Source organism: Abrus precatorius, unplaced genomic scaffold (assembly GCF_003935025.1).
Source record: "Abrus precatorius isolate BTA unplaced genomic scaffold, Abrus_2018 Scaffold8, whole genome shotgun sequence".
Lineage (NCBI taxonomy): Eukaryota > Viridiplantae > Streptophyta > Magnoliopsida > Fabales > Fabaceae > Abrus > Abrus precatorius.
The window spans coordinates 35,678,294-35,702,158 of record NW_020874428.1 but is presented as its reverse complement, the minus strand read 5'-3'; the positions used below and the strand labels follow the sequence as shown (position 1 = coordinate 35,702,158).

The 23,865-nt window shown below is 29.0% G+C and overlaps 2 protein-coding genes across 10 annotated transcripts; both read left to right on the top strand.

Moving 5' to 3' along the window:
* The first annotated feature begins 9,265 nt into the window (after nucleotides 1-9,265).
* On the top strand, nucleotides 9,266-14,288 carry LOC113845895 (palmitoyl-acyl carrier protein thioesterase, chloroplastic-like). Of its 4 annotated transcripts, XM_027473577.1 has the most exons (8): nucleotides 9,281-9,438; nucleotides 9,561-9,624; nucleotides 10,586-11,098; nucleotides 11,291-11,424; nucleotides 11,957-12,070; nucleotides 12,465-12,636; nucleotides 12,742-12,810; nucleotides 13,498-14,288. In XM_027473577.1, the coding sequence occupies exons 3-8, from the start codon at nucleotides 10,604-10,606 to the stop codon at nucleotides 13,765-13,767; spliced, it is 1,254 nt and encodes a 417-aa protein (XP_027329378.1). In that variant the 5' UTR covers nucleotides 9,281-9,438; nucleotides 9,561-9,624; nucleotides 10,586-10,603; the 3' UTR covers nucleotides 13,768-14,288. The 4 variants fall into 4 exon arrangements, with proteins under 4 accessions (XP_027329379.1, XP_027329378.1, XP_027329377.1 ...); XM_027473578.1 differs by lacking the exon at nucleotides 9,561-9,624 and having other exon boundaries at nucleotides 9,266-9,438; XM_027473576.1 differs by having other exon boundaries at nucleotides 9,281-9,624.
* Nucleotides 14,289-18,930: 4,642 nt separating this feature from the next.
* On the top strand, nucleotides 18,931-22,903 carry LOC113846111 (serine/threonine protein phosphatase 2A 57 kDa regulatory subunit B' kappa isoform-like). Of its 6 annotated transcripts, none has more exons than XM_027474027.1 (5): nucleotides 18,953-19,371; nucleotides 19,961-20,037; nucleotides 20,152-20,277; nucleotides 20,433-21,616; nucleotides 22,001-22,819. In XM_027474027.1, the coding sequence occupies exons 4-5, from the start codon at nucleotides 20,456-20,458 to the stop codon at nucleotides 22,355-22,357; spliced, it is 1,518 nt and encodes a 505-aa protein (XP_027329828.1). In that variant the 5' UTR covers nucleotides 18,953-19,371; nucleotides 19,961-20,037; nucleotides 20,152-20,277; nucleotides 20,433-20,455; the 3' UTR covers nucleotides 22,358-22,819. The 6 variants fall into 6 exon arrangements, with proteins under 6 accessions (XP_027329825.1, XP_027329828.1, XP_027329827.1 ...); XM_027474028.1 differs by lacking the exon at nucleotides 18,953-19,371 and adding an exon at nucleotides 19,423-19,651; XM_027474024.1 differs by lacking the exons at nucleotides 19,961-20,037; nucleotides 20,152-20,277 and having other exon boundaries at nucleotides 18,931-19,371; nucleotides 22,001-22,903.
* The last annotated feature ends 962 nt before the right edge of the window (nucleotides 22,904-23,865 follow it).

Here is a 23,865-nt window from a genome sequence, read left to right as displayed (position 1 = left end):
AAATTATTAAAAAATTCATTGTGATAAAACCATATTATATCACACCATTCAATTTTTCATTAACAAAATGGGCAACCACAATTTATTTGAGTGCCTGTTGCTACTCCAAAATGCATTATCACTCTTCATTTAAGAATTTTTTATTTAAATATTATTATTATTGATTTATCTGACCAATCTTTTGTTTGTGAAAATTATATAAAAAATAATTTAAGAGAATGTGTCAATAAACAGACCATCTTTTGTTTGTGAAAATTAAGTGTTTTGAGAGTATGTACTCTGTTTTTCACTTAGATCATTACACATAACGTGCATTTTTTTTCCTATCTGAACTTTTTTGGAATAATAAGGTCCGATTAAGAATATTAACATAAATTTATATGAATTTTAAAACTTGTTGAGGTGGCTTCTAATTAGTGGAGTACTTAGACTTTTAAAACTTCAAAAATATATAAATGAGTAAGGATATATTTTTTCTCATAAGGAAGTATTTCCACTAAATATATTTTTAAAAGCATATTATAGTAACAATCAGTTTAGGTAAAGAGTGGTTAGAAGTTCCAATAAACTAAAAATATTAAACTATATATTGAGCTTTATGATATAATGTATTTGATAAATAAGTTTTTGTTTATAAACTATGTACGTCAAATAAATATTTAATTTACATAGTCAATAGTAATATTAGCAATATACACTCTAATACATTTTTAACTAAAATTGATTAAAAATTACTCTTTTTTACTCTTAAATTAATATTTTTTTACTTTATTAAATTTTAACAAATTTTAATCAATAATAAATAATATATTATAAAGTGTGCTACTTACTTATAACCAAATAATTAGCAAAAATTGTCACCCTTCATTTATCTTCTTGAAAATATGACTAATTAAAGCACTAGTTAGGTGGGGGTTAATCAGTTTATTGTTTTGAAAATGTAAAAATAGATTAACATAAATTATTTTTTTAATAAAAACTCTTTTAAAAATTTATCCAAACTAAAACATAATACTTAATAATGCAGCTGCTAATTCTTCTGGCACGCATAATAACCAGAATCAAATCAATATGAACATGTAAAAGCGAGGTGGCTTAATGTAGATGATGAAGTAGCATCCGTATGTGGGTCAAGTTATGAGATATGTGAACTACGGTTCAACAAACTAACCTACCTTTATGGAGCCCCATAAGAAAGAAATGTCTTTGGTTATTAGGATATGGTTTTTATTGAATTTTATGATGGATGTTTCAATAATAAGTCAAATTTTATTTAGTAGTGTTATGTGCCACTTGATTTTTCTCATTCTCTCAACCGTTTTTCATTAATGGTATCATATCAAATTTTGCCCACAAATTAATGGGCTAGGGTTTCTACCAAGATTCCAGAAATGATCAGAGTTTTGTCAACATATAGTAATGAGAAACAAAGTTGATTTGTCAAAGCTACACCTTTCATCAACATTTTTTTTTCTATTTGCTACTTCCCCCACCTTGTTTTTAATTCTGTGTGTTCTCTCTCTCTTTCAAGATAACCACACCCAATGAACCGAAAATAAACATTTAAAATGAGATTTAGTTTATGTTAATTGCACCACGTTATCTATTTTAACACTTCATTGAAATGATTAGCCAACATATGAAGTAAAGAGGAGATAGTTTTTGTGAAAAATATATAGTATATTTTCAATTCACATATGAATTTCATCTGTCTTCAATTTTATGGAAATCAATCATAGAATGACTAAAACAAAATCATAGAGGAAAATATTAATCAAATTTGTAAAACCTTGAGCAACTTTTTCAAAATTAAGTCACTTTGAGGTAACAATTACATTTACATTTATAAAACATCTATAAACTCTACTTACGTTGTCTAATTTTTGATATTTTAAAAAAGTGTTCATTTTCACCATTAACCAAATTTAATTACAAAAATGAGCAAGCAAGCCCAAGATTTGATTTTGAATGATTTGGCACAAACTAAATATGAAACATACAAGAGAGTTTTACTGAGTTTTATCGAACTGAGAATGGTTTTTCCTTTATAGTCATTTGTCTATTTTCATTTGAAGTATATTATTGACATTATAATTGATGTGTTTGCATATTATTTCAAAGTAACGTATAGAGTTTATCTATATATAAGATTGGTAATTGGGTCAATTCAATCTCTTTCGTGAGCACGTGTAGGCAACCGTGTATGACTTTGACATAAATCCGTAATATCTGTGCCTAAAGTGGGTTGTTTTTATTAAGTTATCAGCATATCTGTGTTATTTCTCATTAACTGTATATTATGAACTTATTAAATTCAGACACAGCAGGGTCACGTTTGGAACATACGTAAACAACAAAATCATAAAAAGGAAATTAACTTTGGTTTGTTCTTCTTACAAGTTACCTGTCTCTATGTGCCAAAATTGTGAAAACGTTGCTTAATTAGTAGACAAGGACATATTTGCTTGTGCTTACTTCTAAATGTTCCAGCGGAAAAAACAATGTAACACAGCAAAGTTTAGCCCCAAAAGAATGCACTTATTTAATTAGCATATCACAATCACTGTATTATATATATATAATTTTCATGAGAGGTAATTATACCCAAGAAATTTATTGGAGCTAGATTAATCCTCCCGTCAAACCTAATGTCTGTAGGTACTAAATTACATTTATAATCAAAATTATTATTGAGATGTTTGTTAATAGCAGATTTTCATGGAGGAAATTACCCCACCTTTATGTATATATTACGTAAATATCATTATAAACTCATTCAGGAAAAACCTATTCCAGCCATGTATGTATACATCTATTACAATTTAATTTAATTCACATTGCAAAAAGTGTAGTAATGTGGTATTTCATCGTCAGTATTAAGTACACTTTTCCTCTTCAGCAGTTAAAGTTTATGAACTAAGCAACTCTGAGTACTGTTCATGGGGATATCAATCATAGACATTAGAGAAAAACAACACTTGACTTAGAAACTGCCACGTGGCGAAGAATGATGGAGCCAGCTACCTTATCTATGCGCTGTACGGCATCATTTTTATTTTCTTCCTACGTGCCTTCCATGGAGCATTCCATCTGAGAAGAAGTGGAAAAATATAAATTGAAGATAAAGTTTGTGAAAGGTGTAGGAATTCAGAATCTGCGTGCATGCAAACCAAAAGTATCAACCAATATATATTATATAGTACTTTTGTTAGGGCTGATTATGAATCTATTATACACCACTACCCTCATTCAAATTAAACTAAAACTAACATGTTGATTCAGATAATTGACTATAATCTCTTTTTTAAAAGGTTAATATATTTTTTAATGTGATTCTGAATAAATTATTTATATTTTTATCTGAATATAAATCAATATCTGTCATGTGAAGATTAATATATATTGAGTTTGATTAAGGGTGAAAAATAAACAGTTAATAATAATAAAATTTTATTAAAAAAAATTATCATATTTTTATAATTTTAGTATAATAATTATACTCTTTTTGTAAAAAAAATTATTTTTAAATATTTAAGTTTAACCTCAAAGACTGAGGTTAATAAAATTCATATATATCTTAATTTAATAATAGTTGTTAGATTTTATAGGTCATAATTTTTTTAAATATAAATTTATTATCCAACTCATTCATAATTGGTCGAATTAATTGAGATAATGTAGTAAAAATGAAAAATATTAATTAAACCCAACAAACACTATAAGTGGGTACAAGTCAACCCAATTACCCGATTAAACTAATCCGAACCAAATAAAAATGCAAGTTAGATTGACTATTTGTTTCAAGAAAAGAGACCTGATCAGGTTTGATTTAGGTATCAGATTTGGGTTGAAAACCTTAATTACTCTATTTTCACATTTTTATAATTTTTATCTAACCATTCATAATCGTAACTTTATTTCCTTCTTCATTTATGACCTAAGCACTAATCCAAACCAACCTGTTTAATGTCAGGTGGTTAGTTATCTAGGTTATCAAGTAAAAATGCAATACTCAATCTAAATTAAATTAATTAATTTTGATTAATTTAAACATTTTTTACTCTTGAAACTTAACAACTTCGATACAGTTACGTCTCTAAACCTAACTAATTTTGAATTTTTATCTGCTTCGACTCTGACTCAACCTAATTAATCACTCTTAACTTTGTTGTGAGTTAAACTGATCATTAAATAACTTTTTATAAAACACATTAAAATAAAAAAAAACATAAGGCAATATTTCTATTTGTTTGACTTTTTATGAAAATTTATATAAATAATTTTATCAAAATTGGATAGATTGATCAAAATTCCTGCAATTTGGGTGGAAACATCTGGAAAATATGTTTCTTTGAAGGTTGAAGGTCAAACACAAGGCTAATACAAAACAAGAATGTTAGTTTACCAGCCAAAACCTTTCAAAGTTCAAACTCAATTAAATAAATAAGCAATATATTCAGCATCTTCCTATTCTTTCTTTTCATCGGTTACGTAAATAAATCCAATTCCTTTTATAATAGTAATATTGAATTATACACATTTTACGTTTTTTAATGTATATTTTAAAATAGACATTAATAAAAAAAATATAACATCACTCTTAATTATAATGTGATGTAATTCCTCAACAAAAAGTAAAGTAAACGGATGAAAGTTTTGGTTTTGTTTTCTCTAGCTTGCTTGTTTTCTTTTGTAAGAGGAAATGGAAATTGACCACCAAGAAATCTTACATTAGCCATTATTGAAACCAATATTTATTGTCTTTTTCTTTCTTGTAAAAACTGTTTTTAGTTTCTTATTTAATAATTTATGGGGCCTACGTTGTCTTCCAAAACTTTATAACTATTTAGCCTTTTTTAATCGTATCTTTATCTTTATATATATATATATATATATATATATATATATATATATATATATATATATATAAGTAGATGAGTTTTGAAGAAAATTTTGTAATGTTTTTTAAAGGGGAATTTGCTTTCACTCTTTAACAATAATCTTTATATTAATTATATATTATTAATAATTAATTACTATTTAAGGTCATCTTAAATGGTTTAATTTAAATCAGTTAAATCTATTTATTTTTATTTTTAATTAGCAGTTTTAATATATTTTTACCTTTAAGGTTGTTTTGAATGATTTAATTCAAATCACTTAAATACATTAATTTCTAATTAGCAATTTTGTATATGCAAAAAGTCCATTCTTTGCAGTAGATTTAACCTTAATATTAATATTTATTTTAAATTTTAGTATTAAAAATTGATAACTGATAAAATTATAGAAAATCTTTAAACTTTAAATTAAGTTATTATAAAAAAAACAACAAAAAATAAGTAAAAAACTTTTTTAAAGTGAGAAAGATATTGTTTGGTCTATACAAGGGAAGTATTTGTTTAATATTTTTTCTCTTTTATTACTTTATACTAATTAAGGTTATATTATATTGATTTTGTTTTGTAAGAATTAGAGAATTGTTGGCACTTTATGGGAGAAATTTGCTGATCAAATGGTTGATTTTTTAAAGAATGAAAATTCTAATGCTTTACCTACTGTGATTATTTAATTATGTAAAATGAAAATATTTGATGGTATGATTCTTTATCTATATTGAACTCTTTTTAATTGTGTGATAATTATTATTATCAATAAATTATATTTCATGGTTGTTTCATTAACTTTATGCATATTAAATACTGATAATGGGACAAAGTTGTATATCAATCTTAACATAAAAGAAGCTATTGATTATAAGAATAAGTAAATATTTTAATTATTTTTTATTTATAAAGACATCACTATGTTTTGTATAATGTTTCCTATTTTTGTTAATTTATAAGTTAATCCAATTTGTGGTATAAGATGAATATAAATAATGTAAGTATAAGTCAAGTATTAAGTCAGATGTTTGGATACTTTTCTGTTTCAATGAAAGATGATTTGCTCTAAGCTCAATGCATGACCATACATGAAATAATTGAGACAAATTATATATGTTTTGTATTGAAATAATGAAGTGAAATACATATAATTATTTTTAAAATCTATATAAGTCATAATTTGAATTTCGCTTTGAAAAGGTTAGACTTGTTGTTGAACTTGCCAAAGTTATTGAAATTGAATGATGGAATAGTAGAATGAATGAATAAGAATTGATAAATATATATGTATATATATTAACATATTTGTACGTTCTTTTTAACCTTAATATTAACATATAGAATTATTTATGAAAAATAGTAGAATGAATAAATTATAATTAATTAGTTTATATATTTAAAAGGTCATACAACAATGAAACAATAAAAATTAATATTAATTTAGTATTTAAAACTTTAATATTAACATATTAATACGTTTATTCTTGCAAAGTTTATGACAATTTTGAATTTTTATATTAATGATTTACTTTAAATTTTATTATTAAAAATTGCTAATTGATATATGATTAATGAGGAACAATAGATTAAATAAATAAATTTTATTATTACTTTAACTTTTCATATTACTATAGTTGGTACATAACTAAACTAGGTCATATAAATTTAATTAGAAAACTCTTGACTATGTGTACAGTATGCATACATTAAAGGTAAATTATTTCTAAAACTTTTACTCTATGTATATTGCATGTATAAATTATATGTAAACTATTTATAAAAATTATTAAGTTGAAATCAAAATATTATTTTCAAGCTTAAATATCATACATTCTTTTACAATTATCTAATTACAGAGAATTTGTATCGCACGAGTCATATTATGATATAATAATTTATTATTTATTATATTATACTATGACATAATAATTTATCTGTGCATTGCACGTGTCACTTTTCTAGTTTATGAATTTAAAGGTTACATTACCGAGAAACATGTATCACTTTGACTCTGTGACATTATTATGCATGTGCTTAAGATATAATTCACTCACCAGATTCAAATTATAGAATCTAAATATATAATTAAGCCATAATTATATGCTCAATTTTTTTTATTTTAATAGACACGTAAACAACATCAAAAGAAGTAATAAAATAAGAATATATGTAACGTTTATTTTGCATTGAATTTTTTTAAAATAATGTACATTTTTAAAAAATTATCAATTGCAAGAGTTATTATCATAAAATGATTTTTTCACTGAAATATCTTTACTTGAAATGTTGCATTGTTTAAGAAGTGAAGATTTGAAGTGGGATGCCAATAAATGTAGATTATATTAAAAAAAATTATTTTTATATTTTTAAAATAATAAATATTTCAAGATAAACTAGAATAATCAATAAAAAGAATACAATATGAGTTGACATTTGGCAATAGTTAAAACATTTAACAAGAAATAATCTGTAAACCCGCGTGAAGTGACCCAGAAGCGAACTGAGAGAACAAGAGGCGTCTTGAACACGTAACCCCGATAATTAATATTTAAAAAGTTAAATTATTTAGTGTAAATAATAAAACAATATATAATCTTTAAATTCGGTAAAAAAAATATAGTAATGTTTTTTAATCATAAAAATAAATAAATCATGTATTTAGTTATTTTAATATTTTAAATAATTAAATTCTAATAATAAAATAAATTTAAAACTTTCTATCTTAAATTCTAAAAATTGTATTTTTTTAAATAATTTTTTTATAAAAAATAAAATGTGTTTAAAAACAAAAAAATATAAATTATAACAAATTTTAGCTTATTTTTTTAAATATAAATAAGTTAATAGAATAATTTGGTGAAAAATAAAATAAAATCCATAGTATTTAAAATTTAACTTATACAAAGTTATTTAAGTAGTGTTCAATTATAAACTAGGAATATTTTATTTTAGGTTTATTTTAAAATTTTAAATTAATTTATACTCATACAAAATAATTTAATTGTTTTTTATTATTTATCATATTTTAACTAATTATACAATTAATTTTATCAAATATTTTTATTTAATCAGGTAATTATAAGATGTAAATTTTAAAACTACAATTTATAAGTTTTCAATTAATTTTATCATATAAAACCTTAATTAATATTTTAAACAATAAATAAATTTTCCAACTATTTTTTAAATAACTAAAAAATAAACCATCCACTTAATAAAATTAATCTGAAATTTACGTATTAAAAAGTTACTAAAGTACTCGATAGAATGTATGAATAGTTTAAAATATAAGTAAAACATTAAATATTAAAAAATTCAAAAGAGAATAATTAAACGAATCCAATATTTATTTATCAATTTTTATACATCAAGTTCATTTTTTATTTTAAAATTAATTTTAAATGAAAATATTTTAGAAGCATTTAAATGTTAATTATTTTTTATTAATTTAAAATATAGTTTTAATTTTATATTTAACCTATTATACATTTTTAAAACTTGATACACTGTATCAATTTGATGAAACGTTTAAATATTAATACTATTGTAATTTTAGTTTGAATTAAAATTCACATGTTAATAATAAAAACTTTTGTACAAATATTTAAATTATTTAATAAAAAAATATTTTAATTAATGGATTACTGTTTTAAGAATAATTTATAAACGTTTTATAATTTGCCGTGTTAATTCAAGAATCGGAGTATCAAATAGAAGGTAAGGGAATTTTTAAATTAAAATTTGTATAGTACAATAATTCGTAAAATGTGTGTTATAAAATAAACAAAATAAAATTGAAAAATATTAAAATTTTCACACGCCCCAAATCAAATCGTAATGCATGTTAAGTTTATATAATTTTTTTCATTTTATTCTCAAATAATCCTAATCTAAGACACTATGCACTGAACTTACAGAATATTTAAACCAGTATTTTAAATTAAAACTCTATAACATTGGTATTAATCAATACTGTATAGTTATAAAAAAAAGTTAAAATAAAACAAGACAGTCTAAAATATGCTTTATAATACCTCAAATAATTTCTAAGAACAATTTATAGTAATAAAAAATGATATAAAATATTTTTGATGCACACGCATACTTAAAATATTCTCTTAAAAAGAGTAAAAATATATACTTAAAAATGTAAAGAAAAAAAAAAGAAAAGATATTCGTAAAATAAATGGGGTGTGCGTATGGATTTGGATTTAAGCGAAAAATGTGAATTGAAAAAAAGAAATAGGTGGAGAATAAGATGGATGGAAAGGTGGGGGTAATAAGGGAAATATGAGAAGGGACGAGCTGGGAGCTTTGAAAGAGAAGCGGGAGGGCCAGCTCGACAGTATAAAAGCAAGTGCCTCCCACGCCAATTCCTTATCACTCCTATTCTCTGTTACAACACATCCTTTTCTCTTTTTTTCTTCTTTTCAAAAATTAGGGATTCAAATGACACAATAGCCCTTCTTCTCCTCATTTCACCTTTTCTTCTTTCTTCTTCTCGTTTGTTGAACGCCTCTCTCTCTCTCTCTCTGTCTGCTTCTTCACTCTGGTACGCAAATCTCCTCTTTCATTCCCTCTTCTATCTGATCTACGTGTCCAAGCACTTCACCTCCACGCTCCATTCAGTTCATCTTTTATTTTTCGTTTTTTCCTTTTCCTAAACCTTCTAAGATCGACCTCCACAAACAATAAACAAAATCCCGTGTTTTCTGCATTTCTCGTCATTGAAGCCAAGGTTCTCGTTATTTTTCCTTTTCCTTTTTTTTTTTAAATTAATGAGAGCTGGACGCGTGTGTTCCCTGCGAATTTCGACATATTGGAGTTGTGATTTTCGTTACAGATTGCAATGTCTGTTTTTTTTTGCCTTGTTTTTTTTTTTTTAATTTATTTTTGAGGTGCTTTCAGCAGTGGTTTCGTTTCTGCATTTTTTGGTTTGCCATGTTTTCTAGATATCTACTCAGATCTACACCGGCTTTTCCGACGTAGTTGTTGTTATTTGTGTCATTTTTGTTAATTGATTGGTTTTTTTTGCCTGAAGTTTTGGTGATCACTTCGTGTTCTAGATTTTTCCTCCGGAATTTCGCACGTGCTAAAATAATCTTGCTATTTTAGCTGAACTGGAATTTATAACTCCTTTGTTTTTACGACCACTTAAATGGTTGGTTTTCATTTGAGCTTTTTCTCGGGTACAAATCTTTGTTTCCTTTTCCATTTTGTTGGCTATATCATGCTGTTTTTTTAAAATTGTGTTGGCTTAAAAAATGCTTGTGAACTTTTGGGTTCATTCTCCGTGGAATATGAGATTCACAACTGGTTGAACTTCTCAATCGGTAGTTCCAAATGAGATTATGTATAGGGAGGGGTGGGGATAGAAAAGAAAATTCTATGGATCTGTTCTCAAAATTTCAGTTAATGATTTTTTATAGTATTAATTAAAAACAAGTTTGCTTTTGTTTTTGTCTTTTTTTTTTTTTTTTCTCTTTGCTTTTGCCATTAGTATTTGTTATCACGCGCGTGTTAGTGATATAAATGCTGTTATTATTTGATATTTTGGTGAAGTATAGTGATGTTTCCGGTTGATGCATTTTCCATAGGATTCTATAATTTTCCCCCATTTTTGTATTCCCCCCTTTCTGTTGTAATGTGGGAGAGAAAAAAAAATATTTTTTAATAACCCGGTTCAATTTTGCATGCAGCCGCTGTAGAAATACATTATGGTGGCGACAGCTGCTACGTCTTCGTTTTTCCCTGTTACTTCACCCTCGCCGGACTCTGGTGGCAACAAAGCTGGTGGTGGGCGTGCAAACCTTGGGGGACTAAAATCCAAAAGTGGGACTTGCGGTGGCTTGCAAGTTAAGGCAAATGCGCAAGCCCCTCCAAAGATTAATGGAACCACAATTGCGCCATCTGTAGAAAGCTTGAAGCATGAGGATGATTCACCTTCGCCTCCTCCAAGGACTTTTATCAACCAATTACCTGATTGGAGCATGCTTCTTGCTGCCATCACAACAATTTTCTTGGCCGCAGAAAAGCAGTGGATGATGCTTGATTGGAAGCCGAGGCGACCTGACATGCTTATTGACCCCTTTGTTGGCATAGGAAGAATTGTTCAGGATGGTCTTGTGTTCCGTGAAAACTTTTCTATTAGATCATATGAAATTGGTGCCGATCGAACAGCATCTATAGAAACTGTAATGAACCATTTGCAGGTATGTTCGTTTTTGTATAAATGAATCTTTGTTTTATAATAGCCGACCTCACCTACCTAGTGGGATAAGGTTTAGTTGTTATTGTTGTAAATTTTGTTTTATAATCTTAGAAGAGCAGCGTGTTATAACTTGATGGGCTTCTTGTTAATACTTTTCATACTGGATTAATTGTAATTATTTGTTTAACAACAGGAAACTGCACTTAATCACGTTAAGAGTGCTGGGCTTCTTGGTGATGGCTTTGGTTCTACGCCAGAAATGTGCAAAAAGAACTTGATATGGGTAGTTACACGAATGCAGGTTGTGGTTGATCGTTATCCTACGTGGTAAGTGACCCAGATTCACCCATTATATGTGTGATTTACAAATGTGTCCATGTTTAGCTGCTGTTTCTCGGTCTATTTTAGTGATTTTTTTAAGGAATTATACCTCTGAACACACCTGTGGTAATTTTTGAGACTTAATTATTTAAGAAAACTGTAATACTTGTGAAATTCTTCTGGGTGACAATTAATCAGATAAACTTAAGCTTTATGCATGATGAACTATGGGAAGCTTTACGTGTGATAGAGCTGTTGATCTGTTCATGAGATGTAGTAATGTATTGATTACATATTAGATATGGCGACTTAACCTTGTTTTAATTATTGTAAAACTAATCAGCTGATACTATGTGTACTGTGCATCTGTTTTCTTACAGTTACCAGTTATACACCCCCTATTCTGTTTCAGAATTATATGTTTAAGGTTTTCAATTATTTTGGCTTCTTGGTGTTGGGTTGAAGTTAGATAAACTATTTGTGACTATGGATATTCTGTATCTCATTATCTGAAATTGAGTATCTGTATTTGCTTCAGGGGTGACATTGTTCAAGTAGACACTTGGGTTTCTGCATCAGGAAAGAATGGCATGCGTCGAGATTGGGTTTTACGGGACAGCAAAACTGGTGAAATCTTGACAAGAGCTTCCAGGTAGAAGTCATTTCTGGAATTTTCTTTTCCCTCTGCTTCCAACTACAAATTTTAAGGTGTTTCTGAATGTGCATGATTGGTGATTGGGTGCAATTATGAATCTTTTAAACTTACAAAGTTATTGAAACATTTGTTTTTCTTAAGACTTGAATTTGACGTAATCACTTGCATTTGGCAATGTTACAAAAGACAATGAACTACATATTTAAGTGTAATAATGTATCATATTTTGCAGGTGACAACATCTGAGTGTAAGAACAGAACATCAATGTGTCTTCTTAGTCTATTATTAAGTACAAGACTTTATCTTGTACACATGCATCACCTTGGAGCTAGTAGTTTATAACATATAAGCATTTTCTGAATCGTTTGTGATGGTTTTGATGATCTACAGTGTTTGGGTTATGATGAATAAGCTGACAAGGAGGCTGTCTAAAATTCCAGAAGAAGTCAGAGAGGAGATAACATCTTATTTTGTGGATTCTGACCCAATTCTGGAAGAGGATAGCAGAAAACTGCCTAAACTTGACGACAATACTGCAGATTATATTCGAACTGGTTTAAGTGTATGCCAACTAGTTTTTCATAATTGCTGTCATTGATTTATTTTCTCAAATTATTTCAGATTCTGTTTTCTAATTAGGTTGCATAATGTATCTTAAATTTTCCAGCCCAGATGGAGTGATCTGGATATCAATCAGCATGTTAACAATGTGAAGTACATTGGCTGGATTCTGGAGGTAGTTTTCTATTCTTGTACTCTTATCAAATCCAATCCTTGTTTTCTCTATTCTCTCTCTTTCTTTGTTGGGCACATCTCTTGTGTCACAAGCTTAGGAGTCTTCCATTCAAAATGTGAAAGGCCAAATGAAATTCTGGGTGGAATTGTTAGTGGAATTTGTCATCTGATCAGAATCGGTCCTTCGGAGGTGGAGTTGTGCTACTCAGACACCAATTTTCTAGCAAAAGAACCCTGCTATTTGGTCTGTTGGGTCTGGAGTCGATCTAATCAATTGTCTGTGGAGTGTTCTGTTTTGTAAGGGAATTAGGCATGCGATTGTCATTACTTTTTCAGGTTTATGAAAATGACTGATAAGATAGTTGAAGTCATTTTAAGATAAAATATTCAATTTGGTTTAGTGTTTAGGGAGGCTATGAACACATTATAATGGCTTGAAAATTGAAATATGATACAGTTGACTACTAACATACAGTACTTGAAAGAAGTAAAGAACACAGAACATTGACCAACAGGGTGTGATGTTTGATCTTGTGCAAATCATTTATGTTCTCCTTTTTATTAATTCATAATTGTTGATTCATTCTCGGAGATAAAAAGCCCGGTATGTTCAATTGTTTGTTTGTTATGCATGGGGTTGATCGGATCAGGCCTCTTAACCAAAGGACTTTGCTTCCGATTGTTTCAGAGTGCTCCACAGCCAATTTTGGAGAGTCACGAGCTTTCTTCCATGACTTTGGAGTATAGGAGGGAGTGTGGCAGGGACAGTGTGCTGCATTCCTTGACTGCTGTATCTGGTGCCGACATTGGCGATCTAGCTCACAGTGGACATGTTGAGTGCAAGCATTTGCTTCGACTTGAAGATGGTGCTGAAATTGTGAGGGGCAGGACTGAGTGGAGGCCAAAATCTATGAACAACTTCGGTATTGTTAATCAGGTTCCAGCTGAAAGCACCTGAGGTTTTGAATGGTTAACGGTGGGAGTTGCATCAGCCTCCTTGGTGTGTTTAAACTGGTTCTGGCCTCTGGGAGTTTTGCTTGTGTTTGTCCAATCTACATGTCTTATATATATATATATATATACCTTCTAATTTGTGTTAACTTTGGTGGGTAAGGGGGAAAAGTAGCAGTAAATCTCATTCTCATTGTAATTAGCTCCTGTTCTACTGTCTCGCTGCTCCATATTTCATTTCATTTCATTTCTGATTGCGCTACTGCTAGGCTGTCTTCAATATTTAATTGTTTGATCAAAATGGCTAGGCATGTATATTATTATTCTTGGCCCATTTAAAGATGCATTTTTCCTTATGAACACAGCATAATTATTTTTCATGTATAGCCTGTATGCAAGAATGACTTATCCGTCCAATACAACTGTGATTGTGTGCTCCAGCTTGTACTTATGCCATCGTCCCACATGGGAATTATTGGGCGCAAAACAATCCTTCTCCTTCAAGCTTGTTATAATAATGCATATTATCTTAAGTTTATGGTTGAGGCGGATATGTGGGGGCCTTACATGTGCTATCCTACTTATTTGTCTACTCAACATTTTGTTAGGACCTATGATTGGGCTCTCGCCACTCGTAGCTATTAAAACCCTACTGTTTTAAAAGGTTGAAATTCCCTGCGCCTTGATCCATGCAGTAAGTTCCTGTTCAATTTGGTTCTTTTAATTGAGACGTGTATTGCAGAAAAAAATTATTTTTTATTTAAAATTTAAGGTATGTTTGAATATTTATAATTTGTTATGTGTTAATGATTTTTTTTTTTAATTAAGACATAATATCGACCTCAAGTAGTATTTTTTTTTATTGAGAATGAAAATATTTGCAAATCCACGAATAAGATTATTTTATTAAAAGCTTCTAACATGATAAGTTGTGCATTAGGAATCTTAAAATCAAAGCTTTAACGAAGTTATAAAAGAGTAATTTTTGTTGGTTTTGGACTTCTCAAATTGCTGAATCAGACATGCATCTTGTAGTCGCTCTTACCTGATTAAAAACATTTAAAAAATTATAAAAAAATTATCAATAATAATTTTCAACCAATAATATTTTATCTGTAATCTTTTAAAATACAAAAAAGTAGGCATTTGTGGGAAATAATGTTTGAGAATGAACAGAGCACTGAATTTTAGAAGGGTACGTGTATATACAGGGGTTCCTGAGTGACACGAAAAGAGAAAAAGAAAAAGTAAATGAGGACCCTGGGTGGGTGGCTAACTGCAATAGGAAAAGTCATTTTAGGAACTGCGTGTGCGTGGCGTTGCGGGGTCAGTAAATTTCTCTTTCAATGTTAACTCTCATACTGTGGATCCGATCGTGATTTCTGATTTGAAACTACTTCTCAGGCACTGCCCCCAGACCTTCAAAACTGTACGTGGCTTTTCATTCACCGCAAATATTCATTTTCTGCACTTACATTCATTCATACTCTATAATTAAATACCAATTAAAAACTGGGATTTGCATTGCAATGCTCAAACTCCCCTCAATGCCATTACTTAGCATACTTTCATGCAAGTGCCACCCATGTGTTTTGGATATCAATTTCCATGCCTTGATTTTTGTGATCCACAAGTTTTTATGCAAAGTCCCAGCTGTTCTGCTCTTTTCAATTTTTGATTCCTCTTGCTATCCGTAAGTGGAATATGCCTCACCACAAAAATAGATCTATTAAATTATCCAAAGACTTTATCCAGATAAAGATGCACCGTTATAATTTAATTTGAATATGATTTTTTTGTTCGCCTAAATAAAAAACAATTAGCGATAAAGATGGGAAATGCACGTTTATATTTTAAATAATATTAGTTTTTTTTTTTATAGATAATAGTAATTAGAAACTCTTAGGTTTGACTTTTCAGCGTAAATTGGCACGAGTTTTAAAAATTATTTAGTTAAGACTGTATAATATTTTAAAAATATTTTTTTTATTTAAATACATGCAATACGGTAGGTAATTTTGAATTACTCGCTTCAAATACAACTTTAATTATCCAAAATAGAGTGTTTTGATGGTATTATATTTTAGCTTGTAACGGTCACACTGATTAATAATATATATAGAGAGAAAGAAAGAGTGTGAGAGAGTAATATTCTTATATAAAATAATATTTAGAATGTCAAATTAATAATATATTTTATTAAAATAGCAAAAAAATAAATTATTAAGTACTTTAATTATTTAAAATGTATATAAAAATACAGTTTTGTGTAATATTTTTAATTATTTTAATTTTTATTGTGTGTATATAAATGTATTTTAAAAAATATTATATAAAAATTTGATTAATTTAAATTTAACAATAACATGTTATTTGATCTATTATTCATTAAAGATAATAACAATGTTTAAGTAAAATAGAATTACGGTAGGTGAAAAAATTTAATCCAGATTTAACCTTAAAATCGAATATTAAACTATAATACTTCCGCTAGTATATTCATGTGCTGGATGATAATTAATTTTCTTTATTTCATCATAAAAAAAATCAAATAATTTAATTACATCATATTAACTTCATCCTGTGTTAAGTATTATTTTTTTTTTCTCCTTTTAACAGTGTAACGATAAGGTGCGGTAAAATCTGTTCTTGACTTCGTGATATTGATTGAACGGTAAAAGTTGTCTTATTTGAGTAAGTTAATGATTAAAACCATAGCTTTAGTCGTAAAAAAAGGAATAATGTGATGATCATATTGGGTTAGATGGAGCAAATTAACCATCTTTTGGAAAAAGAAAACAAGTCGTCTTAAAAATCAATCTGTTTAAAGGCCGAGAGATATAATTATTTAGAACACGACAATAAGATTTGGAACTGTCATTTCCATCTCATTAAATGGGTACATATTTTCAATTAGGAAGATTTTAACATGTTTCTAATATAACATTTACAAGTCCACCACATCTTGTTCAATGTTAACTTGCTCTTGTTTCCTTCAATTGGATTGTGGAAGATGAACATTTTCACAGTGATGGATGGATCTGAATTGGTGTTGTTTACAAAAATGAACTTTGGAGTGATTTGATGGTGGTGGCCGATACATTAGTATGTTGGGCTATCATTAGTGATGTCCGGCATTTACCCTGTCATGCTTACGAGGAAGTCAATAAATGCTGCAAAAAGATCAACTTTTTCCTTACATTCCAATAGTAGATAGTATAACAACAACTTTTTTGCTAAAAAATTAAATTATAAATTTTTATATAATTTAAAAATAATTAATATTTTATCATATCATTTTATTTTAATATATCATTTATTGTTTAAAATATATGAATGTGTTTATTATTAAATTACATATTTACAAATAATTAAATTATCTTATCAAAATAATATTGTATACTTTGATAATTAGATTGAAAAAATCTATACTCAATAAAAATTATTAATACACCTCTATTATACTTTTTGATTAAAAAATTTCTATTTATTTTATTTCTTAATCAATGTTCTTAAAGTATTTATTAGTAAAATGTTTCTTAATATATAAAAAATATTGGTTATTATATATTTATGTAGAGAATATATGTGAAAGCTTTAAACTTTTTTTTTATTGAATATTCTACCTTACTAAAAAATAAGTTTTATATTTTAAAATAATAAGCATTTTTAAATAACAAACTGCTTTGTTATTATGTATCTAGAGTCATACAGTAAAATATTTCATTTTAAAAAAATGTGTTAACTTCTTAACAATAAAAATATACTAACACCACAATTATAGCTTATTTTTATATATATAAAATTAAAAATTATAATACTAAAATATATTTTTAAAAATTATAAAAATATAAGATCAAAAAATCATCAATACTGTAACTGCAAAAGAAATAATAAAAGTTACGAAGTTTCAATGACGATTTTCAAAAAATTTGTAAAAAATTAAAACTTAATAATTTTTTTAAAAAAATAATAATAATATTTTTAAAATGCCACTGATAATTTTATTTGATATATTTTTCGAAAACATCATATTTTAGTAATTTTTTAAACAATTCATATAAAAGACCCCATAATATTTGACATTTTTTAACTTTAATTTTAGTTTTAAAAATAAAATTTAAATGTAAATCTTACTAAATAGAAACAACACACACATGATCTAGTCTTACATAAATTTAATTCAATAAGAAAAATATGATTAAAAATTTGTGTAAAAAATGTAATCTAAACATTTTATTTTGTAAAATAACATCGAGTGATTCAACCATTTTAAATATCGAGCTAAAAATTCTTAAAGTTACAATTATTATGTCGCTAAATAGTGTATTTACTATTTTCAAGACATACGAAAAGAAATAAAAACCTAACAATTATAAATATATTTTTTAATGTTAATCGCTCTCATATCCTAATGAATGAAAATTGTTGCTACAATTTACTTTTACCCTCACTCCTCTCTTTTGTTCTCTTTCCCTCTGTGTTTGCGGTGATTCTGTCCCTTACTTTTCGTGATTCTCTATTTTGTTCTCATCTCACACCACTTTCATTCACCTCCTAATTCTTTATTCTTTTTCATTCTCTGCCTCTTCCAACTCTCTTAACTCCAAAAATCTAGCCTCGAAATCGGGCATCCGAAATCTCCCTTATTCACTTTACGTAATCCGCACTATGTATGAACTATGCACCTTTTTGTCCGAACCAAAAGAAGTAATTTTAAAAACAAAAATCGAATATAATCTATTTCACAATACATACATATGTTATCTTTCATTTTCTACTATAATAACAGTAAAATGTATACTTATGACTTCAAATAATCTAATTATTGCATCTTTATAACTATCTCTGTCACATAATAATATAAATATAAGAGACATTTGAAAGATTTTTTCATAAAGTTTACATCAACTTATGGGTTTTTTTTTCTTCAATTTTTGCTGACTTATCAGAAAAGTTATTTTGAACTTAATTTCAATAAAATCCAAGTAAAATTAATGAATAAACTCCGTCATAAATTTCTGTTCAACAAGCATTTAATGAAGTATTTACACGGTCATATATTCCTCTATAATTTTCAAGCGGCACAAGTTAAGAAAAATTAGATTTTGATAATGTAGATATTAGTATTAAAGTTAATATATAAAATAGAGTTCACTGTGGAGGGATTGTACTGTAAACTAAAGATTAAGATGAAGCTTAAGTTGGGTTGGGTGGTGATTGGAGTGTTGTTGTTGTACCTGCGGTTGTGTTGTGAGTGACATTAAGATGTCGCGTCGTTTATTCTCTTGAATCGAGGAAAAGGAGGGAGCAATTCTGAGCATAGTGCCATTCATGGAGGGATCCATTCTCATTCTTCAAAATGCTCACTCTCCATCCGTTTTCCAAATCTAGCATTCTTTGGATCAACACCATTTACTTTCCTCACCACCAAACAAAAAACACAACATTCTCATCTCACTCTTCTTCCTCTTTCTCTCGTTTCCCATTTCACCTTGCAACTTGCTTCATCTTTATGCAATCCTTTAGAGTTATAAAAACACCTTCTTTGATTAGCTTCCTCTCTCTTTCTCTCTCTTAAGTGGGTTTAATTTTGTCTCACAGAAACCAGGTTGGTTGGTCTTTTCTGCTTCTCTCTCTCTTTCTCTCTCTCTCTCAACTTGTGTTCTTAAATATACTAATTTTGGTGGGTTTCCCGTTTTGAAGTCACCTTGGATTTTAACTGAATTGTTATGTACTAGAGTTTTTATTTATTTATTTAAGTACTGGCAATGATCTTGTAAGGTACAAGGTCTTTAATTAATGGTTTCTCAAGTGGTTGCAATTCTTCTATAGTTTCTTCTATTTTCAGTCCCAGATCTCGGTTTTACCCACCCACTATTGCAGCTTGTGTAAAGTTCTTAAATTTGTATTGATTATTGGCTTGTCAATTTCTTGCTTGGACCGGGTCGTTTTCATTTTTATATATATATTTTTTATTTTTGTATTTTTGCTTCTCCCCTTTCTCTCTTTGTTTGATTCCAAAATTTGTTAAGATGAAGTTGTTCTAGATTTATATTTGGCTAGTGCTCCTGGGATTGACTAATTTTGTATTCTGCTACGGTTTGGGCACTTAATTGTTGTTCTTAGTTGAAAATTTACTTAGATTCATCCAAATGTACTGAATTTTGTTATTTCTTTTGGCACAAATTCATAAACAGTTGTTAGATCTGGCTGGAATGTGCTGTTTACTGTTCTCAAAAGACATCTCAGTCTCACATACCATGTTTGAAATTTCGTATGTGGTGAACTATCTTCAATCCCTTTGAAACATCCCTTTGTCCTCAGAGTCATGTTTCTCCTTGATCTTATTTCTCTCTGCTTATATTCCATTTATTGCATTACTCTTCAGATTATCAACCTTCTCGGGCATATTGCATCGGTTGTCTTCATACACAGGAGTTTGTTCATTTTCTTTCTTTGATTCTTATCGTTTGCTGTTCTGGTATAATCTCTAAATTGGTCTTACTTACGCTGTGTAAGTTTCGTATATAGTAGGCCTTGCTTTCCATTTTTTGCTATGCTGTTAAATGATTACATTAACTTGGGTTGATTTTGTGTTTTTTTTGGTAATCAACTTAAAATGATTCGTTTTATTTAAGCTTTTAATTGAGATTGATAAGTTGGTTGCAGGTGTTCTCAGGTAGATTGTCACCATGATAAAGCAAATTCTTAGTAAATTGCCTAAGAAGGTTCCAAAATCTGACTCATCAGATTCTTCAAGGAGTGATTCTGGCAATTCTACTAGTTTTGGGAATGTCTTTCAGTGTACAAATGTTGGAAGTACTATTTCAAGCAAATTAAATGTTGTGAAAAGGGTATCTTCAGTTGTTTTCCCTGCAAGCATGAGTGCTGGAGTGGAAGCCGTTGACCCCTGTCTGTCCTTCAAAGATGTTTCCAATACACAGAAACAAAGCCTGTTTATTAGTAAGTTGAATCTTTGCTGCAAAGTTTATGATATGAGTGATCCTGATAAGAACAGTACAGAGCAAGATTTAAAACGACAAACGTTGGTGGAGCTTGTTGATTTTGTTTCTTCTGGATCTGTTAAGTTCACAGAACCAGCAATTGCTGCATTGTGTAAAATGTGTGCAACTAATTTGTTCAGGGTTTTCCCACCCAAGTTTCGTACGAGTACAACTGGTGGAGAAACTGAAGATGAAGAACCAATGTTTGATCCTGCCTGGTCTCATCTACAAGTTGTTTATGATCTACTCCTTCAATTCATCAATTATAACTCTCTTGATGTGAAGTTGGCAAAAGCGCATATAGATCATGCTTTTATTTTAAGATTACTTGACCTATTTGATTCTGAGGACCCTAGAGAAAGAGATTGCTTGAAAACAATTCTGCATAGAATCTATGGAAAATTCATGGTTCACAGGCCTTTCATACGGAAATCTGTTAGCAACATTATCTACCGGTTTGTTTTTGAGACCGAGCGGCATAATGGGATTGCTGAGCTGTTGGAGATTTTTGGGAGTGTTATTAGTGGGTTTGCATTGCCATTGAAGGAAGAGCACAAAATATTTTTGTGGAGGGCCTTAATTCCTTTGCACAAACCCAAATCTGTTGGCATTTATCATCAGCAATTAACATATTGTGTTGTACAATTCATAGATAAGGATCAAAGACTGGCTAGCACTGTGATAAAGGGGTTATTAAAGTACTGGCCAGTGACAAATAGCCAAAAGGAGCTGATGTTCATTAGTGAGTTGGAAGAGATTTTGGAAATAACTAGCATGCCTGAATTTCAGAAGATTATGGTCCCCCTTTTTCGGCGAATGGCTTGCTGTCTTAATAGTTCTCATTACCAGGTAGTTACTTCTAGCTGGTCCTCATTATTTTTTTCTCTTGTTATTTAATGAATCTGCTGTTGTGTCTGATTCTAAATAGGAATATACATTAAAATTCTAATGAATTGCAAGTTGATTATTTGATCTTTTGCTTTCAATTAATCAGGAAGCCCTGCTAGCTGTTATTCTTACACTATCTGAATGATTTTATAATAATAATTTATTGTAAACACAGTTGAAGAGTTCATGTAATGTCCAAGGATTTCATATGAAAACATTGATATGGTCTCTTCACTCTTGAGATCATTCCATGCAATTTCTAGTTACCTTTTTTGTATGGTCATGTTGCCAATGTCTCTACAAAGAACATAACATCATTCAGCTCACATTCATTTATTTATTTAGGTGGCTGAAAGAGCTCACCTGCTATGGAACAACGAGCACATCCTTAATCTTATCACACAGAACCGACAAGTGATTCTGCCACTTGTCTTCTCAGCACTTGTACACAATGCTCAAAGTCATTGGAATCAAGCAGTGCTCAACTTAACTCAGAACATAAGGAAGATGCTATCTCAGATGGATGAGGAGCTAGTACTTGCATGCCAACGCAAAATTGAGGAGGAAGATTCAAAATCAAGTGCTGCAGCTGAGAAGAGAAGAATAACATGGGAACGCCTAGAAGCTGATGCTCTTGCCCAAACTGTAGGTGGTGATATACTAGTTCCAGTAAAATCAGCTACATGCTCAGTGGCATGCTAATTGCTTTGAGTAATGATATGATATGATGTAAGGTTCTAATTATTACATAGTGGTGTGGTTCTTGAGTTTTATTTGCCATTGCCAATAGGGTATGTATATCATATAGTATACTATTATTACTATTCACTACCTTGAAATTGTGCTGAGGGGTGTTGCTGAGGTTGTTTCATAAACATGGTGAGTAGGTGATAGTATTTTGATTTTGTTTGGAGGAGAAAGAGTGTGGGGTGGGTGTGTGTCGGTGGCTTATTCGTGCGTGCAATTATTTGCGGTGTCAGCATCCGTAACTCTGACTCTTTGTTCAGTTTTCTTACCTGTTGGCCCCCACCTTAGTCCCTCCCTTCCCCTGCCACTGTGTACCTCAATGCGGTGTCATTGCTACTTTGCCATACTCATTGGCCATTTGCTGTGTGCATGTCTAAGCATCTCTCTCTTCTCCCTAAATGCCAACTGAAAACTTATGCCTATGCTCATTCCTTCTCTTTTTTTTACCTGCTCCTCTGTGGTTGGTTTTAGTTAGTGTTTCAAGGAAATGGTTCATTGTTCCAATTTGGCTTTTCTTTCTAGTAAAAGGTATGTAGATAGCAAATATTAGAAATAGACATCTTATAAAATTATATATTTCATAACTTATATGAAGAAAATTTTATTAATATAGTTAATCTCATCATAAAGTAAATGAGTTTATAGAATTTCATGCAATTTTTAAAAGAAATGATATTTTTTAGTATCGTTTTAATTTAATGTCTAGTGTTGTTTGAAGTATAAAAAAGTTTAGTAATAATTATGCATAGAATAGGTCATTGAACAAAGTTTACCAATAATTACTTGTAGAATAGGTGAATCCGATTACACACTCATATCCACGTGGGCATTGGTGAGATTTACCTCCAGTCAAAAGTGGTGGTTAAGATTTTTTTTCTTTCTAAAAATAAAAGTGGAGATTTTAATATTTGGGTTCTATAAGACGCGTTTTGAGTTGAAAAAAAAAATCTTATGTATTTGTTTTTATTTCTAGGCATAATTATTAAAATATAACCTTTTTTTTATTTTGTTACCTTCTTTACATATTTATAAGTAAAATAATGAAAATCTTATTTTCAGTTACTCTTATAGATATCTTTAGATGCATAACAAAGTAAAATATTTTATAACTATTTATAAAAACAAAAAATATTTTTCCACTAAAACAAGTCCATATATTTCATTTTCACTGCAAACAACCACAGGTCGTGAATGAGATATCTTTCTATCTTACCTACTGCAGCCGACCTCTTAAAATTTACTCTATATTTAATGCATTTTCCTTTTACAGCGGGTTATACGACCCTTCGTTTCTTATTTTCTCCTCCTTGGGCTACTACTCAATATTCAACTTCCCTTTTAATAATTAATGTCTAACTTTTGGATCATACATATAGACGTTTATAAGCTTAAGGATTGGCAAATTAAGATATTCAGATATTTCCTTTTGAGTTACATAGAATGATGTTCACATTTGGTTTCGC

Excerpts from the sequence above, each read along its gene's own strand:
- LOC113845895 (XM_027473578.1), top strand. The coding sequence starts at position 10,604 with ATGGTGGCGACAGCTGCTACGTCTTCGTTTTTCCCTGTTACTTCACCC. Across the intron at positions 11,425-11,956 it reads GTTGATCGTTATCCTACGTG|GGGTGACATTGTTCAAGTAG; the intron begins GTAAGTGACCCA and ends TATTTGCTTCAG. Across the intron at positions 12,637-12,741 it reads ATATTCGAACTGGTTTAAGT|CCCAGATGGAGTGATCTGGA; the intron begins GTATGCCAACTA and ends TAAATTTTCCAG.
- LOC113846111 (XM_027474024.1), top strand. The coding sequence starts at position 20,456 with ATGATAAAGCAAATTCTTAGTAAATTGCCTAAGAAGGTTCCAAAATCT. Across the intron at positions 21,617-22,000 it reads TTAATAGTTCTCATTACCAG|GTGGCTGAAAGAGCTCACCT; the intron begins GTAGTTACTTCT and ends TTATTTATTTAG.